Source organism: Gouania willdenowi, chromosome 13 (assembly GCF_900634775.1).
Source record: "Gouania willdenowi chromosome 13, fGouWil2.1, whole genome shotgun sequence".
NCBI classification, from domain to species: domain Eukaryota; kingdom Metazoa; phylum Chordata; class Actinopteri; order Blenniiformes; family Gobiesocidae; genus Gouania; species Gouania willdenowi.
This window is the reverse complement of record NC_041056.1, coordinates 43,490,267-43,502,110: the sequence shown is the minus strand read 5'-3', so window position 1 is coordinate 43,502,110 and position 11,844 is coordinate 43,490,267. Positions and strand designations below refer to the sequence as shown.

General features: G+C 37.9%; 1 protein-coding gene across 1 annotated transcript in view; it reads left to right on the top strand.

The window, feature by feature from the left end:
* The first annotated feature begins 1,343 nt into the window (after positions 1–1,343).
* The window catches only part of sorl1 (sortilin-related receptor, L(DLR class) A repeats containing), a 119,255-nt gene continuing 108,754 nt past the window's right edge, over positions 1,344–11,844 (top strand). The window contains 1 exon segment of the mRNA XM_028464750.1: positions 1,344–1,650. Within this exon segment, the coding sequence (XP_028320551.1) occupies positions 1,351–1,650 (300 nt within the window). The 5' untranslated portion in view covers positions 1,344–1,350.

The following is an 11,844-nucleotide window of genomic DNA, read 5'->3' as shown; positions in this document are numbered from 1 at the left end:
TTAATCAGTGTGTGCTGGACTACGAAGCTCGCTAACATCTTATGGAGCTAAATCACCATGGAAACTTAGGCTTAGCGGCCAACCTGGTCGGCACCAGGTTTTGTTCTGGCTAGGATCTTAGCGAGTGATAAAGTCCCGCCTCCTGACCAATAAGTTCTCTTAGAAAATGACTTGCCCATTGTTAGAAGATCCTGGTTGGTGCAGATCTGACAACTGCATTTAGGAAATAAAGATTATTGATGATAAATCAATAATTTCTATTACGGATGACGTTATTTAGGAGAGATGTAGATTTATATCTGATGAACTGATCTACAGTCAGCTGATGAAGCCTGTGTCTACGTATGCACAGACGGGTGAAGTCAATTATTCATTCATTCATTCATTCATTCATACATACTGTAAGCTGACTGCATCAGCAGGAACATACTACTATGAAACAATGTGTTCTCATCCCAGTGTGTGCGTGATAAATAGGTCTACCTGAATAGAAACACGTGTGCTGAATCTGATCAGAGCGCTGTCCGTTTATCATCCTGTGGATTAATATCATAAATAATCTCACACTTTTACACATTAACAGTATCAGCAGCTTCCTGTCAGAGTTCTTTCATTCCTGACTTTTCTGTAACAACAGGTTGTTTTTGGTCTGAATTATGGATTTTAAGTATTCATCATTTTAAACTTAAGCAACACCTAACCTGGTCGGACCAAGTTATGAAGTGGATCAGATCTGAGTGAGTATAAAAGCTCTGGGTGAGCTGCACTAACACTGTTTCTCTTCACTGTCATCATGGATTTCTATTTATTATATTTATTTAAGATCATAAACTGTTCCTCCTGTAAAGACGCTAGCTCTGACGGGTTCTCCATTGATTGGCCAGACGCTGCAAACTCCACCCCTTTTATGTGAACGTGCACGTACCGAGGCTGAAAACACTTAGCTTAAATTAGCGTGTTGTTATCGACCTTTGTAGGACAGCTTCTCTCTGACAGGGAATGTTTAGTTAGTTGAAGCCAGCTAACAGAGACTGATTCAGGATATAATTATCTAGATTCATAGCATAGGTTCTTTGTGTTTTTCTGCTGCAATGTGTTTTTTTATTTTATGTGTTTTTGGTTTATATGTATTATTCATTTCATTTTGTCTGTGTGCTTTTTTGTTATTTTATATGTTTATTTAGTTATTTTGTGTGTTTTTGGTTGTACAGTATATGTATTATTATTATTAGTGTGTGTGTGTGTTATAGTTATTTAATGACTACAGCAGTAGTAGTACCATACAGCTGCCTGTAGGAGGAGCTCCTCCATCTTTCCTCCTCCTTCATCCAAACACACACACACACAAACATGGCGCTGTCTCAGATGTCTGGGATGTATGAGCCTCCTCTCTGCTGGTCTCTGGGTTTCATACTGGTAGTGATCACAGGAACCAGCTCCTCCACCCTCCACGGTCCTCCTCCACACACACACATCTTCACCATCGATGCAGCCGCAGATGGACGAGGCTCTGCGGCTGGAGGAGGACCGCCTGTGGCCGCCAGCGGTGCTGCTGGAGGGGGGTCTGGGTCCTGGTCCTGGTCCGGGTCTGGGTCCCCTCGGAGCCGCAGGAGCAGCGCAGAGCCCGCCATGCCGAAGGTGTACGGACAGGTAATGTAGACAAGCTACAGCTATAGCTACAGTAATGACCTGTTTTCCCTCCCAACATCCCTGTACCTGGACACACACACACACACACACACACGCACACACACACACACACACACACACACACACACACACACACACACACCACATTTATTTATTCATCTAAATAAATTGTTTTAATCACTAATAAAATGGTTCAAAGTGACCAAAAATAGTGGAAAAGGTGGTGAAATGTTGATTTTAAAAACCACAGAAATTGGTTTAAAGTTGCAATAAAAGTGGATAAAAACAAAGAAAAATGGATCAAAATGTCAATATTGAAACAATTAGTTTAAACTGGCAAATAATGGGCATGAAAAATGGTGAATGTGGTTAAAACGGCAAAAAAAAAATCATGAAATATGTTCAATGTGTCAAAAATGGGAATAATGTAGCAAAAAAAAAAAAAACATTAAAAGGAGCAAAAATATGGCAAGAAAAAGTGATGAAAATAGGTTAAAATATGGTGTTTGGTGGAGTTGTAGAAAAAAAATTAAAATAACCAAAAATGAGCTCAAATTGTTCAAACAATATTATTAATTCATTGAAAGCATAATTTGAGGCCATTGTTGCTTATTTTTACCCTTTTTCTACAAATACACCAAACATGAACCTGTCATAACCACATTTATTTATTCATCTGAATAATATCCACTGTTATCCAGGAAGTTACTATTATTTGGGCCATAGTATATAGCGAATGTCAAACTCAAGGCTTAGGACCTTTTTGAGAAAAGTTGCAAATTTCTGTGTATTAAAAAATAAATAAAATAAAATGACAAAACAATTTTCATTTGGTCAAAATGATTAAAAAGCAGCTCTCATTAAATCAGCTCATGCTTTGGCCTTTCACAATAAGAGCACTGAACGTAGAACATAATGTTGACTATAATACAGTTATTACGATAGGTATGAAAAAGTGTTTGTTTAAATGAATCCAGCAAGAAGCCGGTATTTTGTTATGATTTTAGTTAACTTATACTTTACTTATTTATCTCCAGACAGAAGTAACTGATGGCCTCATAATACACAGATTGACTAGAAAAACACACAAAACAACAGCCAAATAACCAGAAAAGTCAACAAAGCCTTGGTTGTTTCCTGTGTTAATGCTCTGATTGGTCATTATTCTAAATGCTGACTGGGGCTGGGCAATAAATTGGGACGATGTTTCAGCGATATTGAAAATGACAGTATCTCCTATATTGATATATACATATATATATTATTTTTATAGCTCATTTTGTATTAAAAGACTCATTTTAGGAGTCGTTGCTTTCGTTACTTCTCAGAACAACATGAAAAGCACAGTGTGTTCTAACCCAGAACTTCATCTAAACAAGTCACTCACACGTGCTGTCCCTTAGAGCAGAAAAAGCCTAAAGCTGCACATATTGATCAGCTGTTTGTTAACAAATGTGTCTGTGTGGCATTTTGCATCAGCAAATTTAACCCAGTATTGTTTTTCTGGTCTGACTTTATTTGAATTGAAATCATCCAGATTAATATTGTATATTGCCATTTTGAAAACAAATATTGAGTTGAGTTTTGGTTCATATTGCCCAGCCCTACCTTTTTTTTTTTTTTCAACATTATTGGTTTACCAGCATGTCTGAAAAGGAAACACTGAGTGACACTGTTCGGTAAACACATCCTAATTATTTAATGTTGTGCACACAGTTGATTGTTACAGTTACACAACCTTAATTATGTTCAGATCATATAGCAGTAAAGAACTCACATTTACACAATTATACATGTTAAAACCCGCACAACCATTAATAATGAGTAGATATGAGTATATACAGTATGAGTAGATACGAGTATACTGTATACTAGTAGATAGTCAAGGCAAGGCAAATTTATTTGTATAGCGCATTTCATACACAAGGCAACTCAATGTGCTTGAGATGATCAAAAAGTGCAACAGAAAACATTCAACAGCTTCAATCAATCAATCAATCTTTATTTGTATAGCGCCAAATCATAACCAATGGTATCTCAAGGCACTTTACAGTAGAGCAGTCTTAAGGACGGACTCTTCATTTTATGGATACACACATATGCATATATACGTATATACACATACATATGTATCCCACACCCAACATGAATTCATCATGGCGGCAAGGAAAACCTTCTGTTAAGCAGCAGGAACCTTGTGTGGATCCCATTCCTATGATGAACAGCCATCCACGTTATGCTGTGTTGGGTGTGTGCAGAGGAAAGGGTGGAGACAGAGCCGCTGAGTCTCTGTAACTCCACACTGAGGATCCCACGGACCTGCAAGACAAAAGCCAGAAGGAGTACAGGAGCAAACACACAAGGGAGTAAGCAGACATAGAGGGAGTGTTTGAAAGAGGAATGGGACCCTCTCCGGTCCCTCTCTAACCTAAATGACCTCTCTCTTAACGCCCTCTCCAACCTCTCTCCAACCGAGCATGCCAGACCCCCCCCCCCGGCAGTCTATGCCTATTGCATCTTAATTATGAGCTATGAGCTGGTTCCTAACTAAAAGCTTTATCAAAGAGGAATGTTTTGAGCCTAACCTTAAAGGTAGAGAGGGTGTCTGCCCCCCGAACCGTGGTTGGTAGATGGTTCCAGAGAAGTGGGGCCTGATAACTGAAAGCTCTTCCTCCTATACTACTTTTAGAGATGAATGGAACAACGAGTAGTCCAGCATTTTGAGAGCGTAGTGTTCTGGGGGGATTGTATGGCACTACAAGCTCCTTGAGATAGACTGGTGCCTGTCCATTTAGGGCTTTATAAGTGAGAAGAAGAATCTTGAATTCTATTCTATATTTTATGGGAAGCCAATGCAGAGAGGCTAATACAGGAGTAATGTGATCTCTTCTCCTAGTTTTAGTCAGTACACGTGCTGCAGCATTTTGAACCAGCTGAAGTGTCTTAAGCGACTTGCTCTGGCAGCCTGCTAAAAGAGAATTACAATAATCCAGTCTAGAGGTAACAAAAGCATGGACTAGTTTTTCGGCGTCGCCCTGAGACAGGATAGATCTGATTTTAGCAATGTTACGGAGATGAAAGAAGGCAGTTCTTGAAGTTTGTTTTATGTGAGAGTTGAAGGATAAGTCCTGATCAAATAGAACCCCAAGGTTTCTAACAGTTGTGCTTTGTGCCAGAGTAATGCCATCTAGGGCAGTTAGGCTAGCATAGGTTTCTCTAAGGTGTCGCGGGCCCAGTACAATGACCTCAGTCTTGTCTGAGTTGAGAAGAAGAAAATTTTGGTCCATCCAGGCCCTAATGTCCTTTAGACAGGCCTCAAGTTTAGATAGCTGATTTGTCTCACCTGACTTCATTGATACATACAGTTGGGTATCATCAGCATAGCAGTGGAAGTTAACAGAGTATTTTCTCATAACATTACCAAGGGGGATCATATAGATACAGAAGAGGATTGGACCTAGCACAGAGCCCTGAGGAACCCCGTAGCTTACTTTAGTGTACACAGAAGACTTATTATTCACGTGTACAAACTGGTACCTATCAGATAGGTAGGACTTAAACCAGTTTAGAGCAGCTTAAAATCTGTCGGCAAAAAAAAACCAAAACAAAAAGAAACATTTAAAATCATCAACAAACATCATCATCATCATGACCATAAATCTCTCTCTCAATCATACGCAGTAGAGAAAAAAAGTGCCTTTAACTTTGATTTAAAAATGTTCACATGTGATGCTGACTTCAGCTCTGCTGCAGTTTGTTCCACTTCTTTGCAGCATAACAACTAAAAGCAGCATCACCATGGTTACTGTGAGCTCTGGGCTCCACTATCTGACCTTTGTCCATAGATCTCAGAGACCTGCTGGGTTCATACCTGACTAACATCTCACTGATGTATTCTGGACCAAACCCATTCACACATTTATAACCAGCAGCAGAACTTTACAGTCTCCTCTGAGGCTGACTGGGAGCCAGTGGACTAATGTGTTCTGACCTCTTTGTTCTGGTTCAGACCTGAGCTGCAGCGTTCTGAACCAGCTGTAGATGTTTGATGAAGACCATTACAATAGTCCAGTCTGCTGGAGATAAAAGCATGGACCAGTTTCTCCTGATCTTTCTGAGCCATTAAACCTTTCACTCTGGAGATGTTCTTTAGGTGGTAGAAGATGTTTTTGTGATAGATTTGATCTGATGCTGAATGTCAGATCTGAGTCAATCAGAACACCAAGGTTTTTGACTTGGTCTTTATCTTCTAAAGATCCAGACTCAGATACTTGCTGACAGCAGTCCTCTTTTCCTTGTTACCAAAGACAATCACCTCCATCTTGTCATGGTTTAGTTGAAGGAAGTTTTCACTCATCCAGCAGTTTACTTTTTCTAAACAGTCACACAACACCTCAATGGGACCATAGTCATCTGGGTTCAGTGATAGATATAGTTGTGTGTCATCTGCGTAGCTCTGATAATCAACCTTACAGTTGTGTAAAATGTGTCCTAAAGGAAGCATATAAAGGTTAAACAGAAGAGGTCCAAGAACAGATCCCTGAGGAACCCCACAGGACATTGGTAATCTGTCAGATTCAAAGTTTACAATGTTTACAAAGTAACTTTGATCCTCCAAGTAGAACTTAAACCATTACTTTAACATTTAGTCCAACCCATGTTTACAATCTGTGTAACAACATTGTATGATCTACAGTGTCAAATGTAGACTTAGATCCAATAGAATGAGAACAGATACTTTTCCTGAATCAGTGTTCAACCTTATGTCATTGATCACTTTGATCAGGTCAGTTTCTGTGCTGTGATGAGAACCAAAACCTGACTGAAATTTATCAAATATTTTGTTGAATGTTAAGAATTGACTCAGTTGATGGATTCAGCTGCTGAACAGTTTCCTCTATTGTTTTTGGGTTCACTGTAATAAACTCTAACATTGTAGTTGACTCCTCCCTCAGTGGTTGAAGCTGTTCAAGCTTTTTGTTATTTTGCTGGTTTGTTCTGATGTTTGACCTTATTGATTGTATTTTTTCATTGAAATTCACAGTAAATTCATTGCATTTTCCAGCTGACAGTAATTCGGGGTCTATCTGATCTGGGGGGGTTGTGAGCTTTTCAATTACAGAAAACAATGTGTAAGAGTTGTTGACATTTTTAGCAATAATTTCAGAAAAGTTTTGCTGCCTCGTTTTGAACAAGCCATCATTGAATTTACACAGACTTATTTTGTATAGTTCTAGATAGGGATGTAACGATTCACTCAACTCCCGATACGATTCGATTCACGATACTGGGTTCACGATACGATTCTCTCACGATTCATTTTACAAAATGGGACTGTACTTAAATGACTGAAAAATATTCCTTTATTTTTTTGGGGGAAAAAAACTAGAAAATACTGTACTATTTTCCTTTTATTTTTCATTGTCAAAAGAATCCCTTGATGAATTATTCAAACAATGCAATTTAACTAAAAATACATCTTGAATGAAATAAAGGAATAATTCCATAGTAAACAATACAAAACTGCATAATAGTTTTTTTTTTTTTTTTAAAGTGCAACTGAAAATGTATTTTGTGACTTAACAATTGGACCTTAAAAAAAAAAAAAAAAAAAAACAGTCTGCACTGTATTTGCGTCAGATATTTGTTTGAACCAGCAGAGGGCGATGCTAACCCAGTGGTCGGTTGGCATGCAGCTAAGTGCAGTGAAGAAGAGATGCTATGCTAGCAGACAGGGTTAATAGAAAAACGTGACTTTTACAGATATTCAAGTAATATTACAGATATTCTTTTGGTGCTAAAGGGGTAATGAATCATTTATGAATATGTTTATGAGTAGAAGGCGGCCAGAAAGAAAGTATTAAAAGATTTCGCCCACCGCCATGACTTCTGGATAGCGCCCTCTGCTGGTTAAAAAAAGTACTGCGATTCAATTTTCACAGCATCGATGTGAACCTTGATACCTATTAATCAATTTTTAACTGCCTTACGATTAATCGTTACATCCCTAGTTCTAGATGAATTTGGAGTTTTGTTGATCTCCATTTACGCTCAGCTCTTCTACAATCAAATTTATATTCTGCATTATCTCAGTCCTCCTCCAAGGTGTTTTCTGTGTTTGGTTTTCTCTTAGTTTTGATTGGAGCCACCACATCTATGACATTACAGACTTTTGTATTAAACTCATCCAGAAGATCATCAACTGTCTCAGCACTCAATGTTGGTGTCATTGCTATGGTTTCCATAAACTGTGCACTTGTGTTGTCATTTATGTACCTTTTCTTTAAACACACATAACTAGGGTGAACAGATGTTACAGTCTCTAGGTCAAAAAAGACACAGAAATGATCAGATAGAGCTAAGTCTCTTACATCAACAGCAGAGATATCAACACCTTTAGAGATAACCAGATCCAAAGTGTGACCTTGAGTGTGTGTCGGACCAGTCACATGTTGTGTAAGACCAAAAGTATCCATTAAGTGCATTAAGGGTTTTTAAAATCCCATTTCACCTCCTTTTCCACCATTTTTGGTCACTTTGAACCATTTTATTAGTGATTAAAACCAGGATTTCCATCTTTAAGATGACTATAATAATAATAATAAACGTTCCTGGATAACAGTGGATATTATTCAGATGAATAAATAAATGTGGTTATCACAGATTCATAGAACAATGGACCATCATTTTACTGACTTTATGGATGGACCCCAAAAATCTCTCCCCTTTATTCCCCCTTATAGATGGTCCTGTCTCCACATGACTGTTCTTCAATGTTCATGTCTGTGTTCAACCACCTTCAGCTACAGTGGGGGTCCCCACTCTTTGGGACCTTTATTTTGGAGGGTCCTCACTCTCTGGAGCCTTTATTTTGGGGGTCACGGGCTGTAAAGGTTGAGAACCACTGTTAAAGGACATGTATGTGTTGGTTCAGATTACGTATTTTCACTGTCACATTCTAATGTTTGAATTTGTGTTCTCAGATCTTTGTCACGCCTTGTGATTGTTACGTTACATGAGGCTGGTGCTGCTGTTGTGCATCAATCAGTGGAGCTTTAATCTCGAGGGCGTGTTATTGTTATTCTGTGTTTCTAACGCAGGTGAGATTAGCTTTGGGCCTGCAGGTGAAAACTTGTCCATGTTACCTGGTTACAGTGAGCCACAATCTTTTGCTAATGCACAGTCATCACTACGCAGGCGGAAATGAAAACGTTGTTGTTGTGATTAAACATTGATTTAAAATTGATTTATTTGCACTCAACCAGTCTACACAATGATAGATTTTCTATCAATAAAGATGACTCAGGGTCAAGGTCACTGATACAAAATGCCACAAAGGTACTAAATCACTGCTTTTGGCTTTTTCTCTCATAAGGGACAGCACGTGTGAGTGAGCTGTATAGAGTGGAGAATGGACCAACTTCACAGTATGTTTGGAAGCAAAAAGTTTAACACGATCTTTGCATTTTACCTCATGCTGCTGGTGGAAGAGATTATTTGTGCTCAACCTTTAGTAAGAACATGTTTGCATCTTTCTATGCAGATGGATTTTTCCTGTAAACCAGTTTGTTATTCTCATTAAAGTGATACTCCACTGTTTTTACAAGTCTGTCTTAAAATATTCTAATTGTTCTTATTAAAAGATCAAAACACATTATTATGCACTATATTTATTTCATTAACTTTAAAAAGTGGGACTATTTTATAGTTTTAGAGCCTGTGTTCCTCCATCTTGAAATCATGTGATTGATGATGTCACACGGCCCGACTGCCTGTAAACATCTCATAGTTTTCTATTAGAATGAAACATTCAGCCTGATTTATAGATAATTTAGCAGATTTTTACATTATTTACCTTAACTTTCCCTTAAACAGTGCGCTGACACGTTCTGGTGGCTGAAGTTAGACAGTAAATCACAGACTGTTGAAGGACTCCCACCGAAAGGTTCTTCCATCCTCAGGGTTTTTGTGTCTTCAACAGTTCGTTATTTCTCACTAGCTTCAGCCATATAGAGATATTTTTGGAATAAAATATGCATTTTAGGAGTCACTTCTTTCAGTACTTTTCAGAACAGCATTAAAAGCAACCAACAAGCCACATTACAGCACTCACTCACACATGCCTAAAGTGGAACATCTGGATCAGCTGTTTGTTAATAAATGTGTCTGTGTGGCATTTTGCATCAGCAAATTCAACCCAGAATTGTTTTTCTGGTCAGACTTTATTGAGTTAAAAATATCTAGATTTATATCGTATATCAACATTTTGAAGAAGAAAAAAATTTGAGATGATTTGTTTCATATCATCCAGCCCTTCATGGGGGGTGAAAGTAACTAGTAACTTTTACTTTGAGTGCTATTTAATTGAGCTACTTTTAACTTGTTTTTATTATTAATAATAATAATAATAATAATAATAATAATAATAATAATGCATCAATAAGGGATTATTCTTTTACTCCACACTTAGTGGAGGTAAACTACTATGGTAGCCATAGCTGAGGCAGAGTGACAGAGGCAAGGCTGCCAAAGTGCGTCATCGGCCCCTCCCACCACCACCAACACTCACTCACGCACGACATTCATACTAGACAATGTGGGTGAAGTGTCTTGCCAAAGGACATAGTGACAGATCCCACTGAGGCAACTTCTCAGTGGTCTCCATCATCTACTAACCAAGCCCAGACCTGCTTAGCTTCACAGAGCTAACGGGATCGGGTAATGACAGGCTGGTATGGTTTTGTTTGTTTTAGGGATGTAGCGATTAATCGTAAGGCAGTTAAGATTCGATTCATAGGTATCACAGTTGACATCGATACTTTGAAAATTGAAACGCAGTACTTTTTTTAAACAGCTATATATTTACCCCTTCTCTTGTCCAGCAGTGTACGCGGCGGGTGGAATCTGCTACTACTTTCTTTCTGGCCGTCTTCTACTCTTAAACATGTTCATAAATGATTCCTTACCCCTTTAGCACCGAAAGAATATCTGTAATATTATGTGAATATCTGTAAAAGTCACGTTTTTCTATTAGCTCTGTCCGCTAGCGTAGCATCTCTTCTTCACTGCAAGAATCTGCATGCCAACCGACCACTGGGTTACCAGCGCCCTCTGCTGGTCCAAACAGACTGACTTAAATACAATGCAGACTGTTTCTTTTTAAGTCCAATTGTTAAGGCACAAAATACATTTTCAGTTGCAGTTTTAAAAAGAAAAAGAACTATTATGCAGTTTTGTATTGTTTACTATAGAACGAGAATTTTAATTAATACGCTTCTTCTTCATTTGTATTATTCCTTTATTTATTCCATTCAAGATTTATTTTTAGTTAAATTGCATTGTTTTGAATAGTTTATCAAGGGATTCTTTTGACAATGAAAAACAAAAGGAAAATAATACAGTATTTTATAATATTTTTCAATCATCATATGTCTACAGTCCCATTTTGTAAAATAAATCGTGAGAATCGTATCGTGAACCCAGTATTGTGAATCGAATCGTTTCGGGAGTTGAGTGAATCGTTACATCCCTAGTTTGTTTTATGTTTGACTTACTTGTACTTAGGCCTGGGTCGATAACAGATTTTGCTGGACGATATATTGTCCCACAAATTATTGGTGATAAACAATATTATTGTCATTTTTTTAGACCAAATGAACCACTAATGTAATGATACCATATCATAATAATGCAATTACACCCTTTCAAATGCAATTAACTTGTATTTCTCATTAGTATTTTTTTCCATTGTATTTGGAATGTCAAGAACTTTTAAATATTTTAAACAAATAAAACAAACAATTAAAATAAAATGTACTCTGTCTCTGTTAATAAAAAATTGCACTTTAATAAATATCACAAAAACTAGGAATGTGCAATATTTTATCGTTCATGATATATCGTCAAAAATTAGATTATGTCATCCCACGATATAAATGATAAATTCCCATGTCAGAAATTACCATTTGTCCCTCAATTTAGTCAAGAATGTCCATAAAATCATTGTTCCAGAGGCCAAAACTGCCCCTGTTTGTTGTCAACTTATTATTTTCTGGAGCGGAACGTTGTTTACGGGAGCTCCGTAGCGAAGCCTCCACGCTGTGCACCACGCCCCCAGCCCTCACACACACGGCGGTGCTCGTCACAGCTACTAGAAGCTGCAGAGCTGCAATACATCATGAACCACTACTGGGT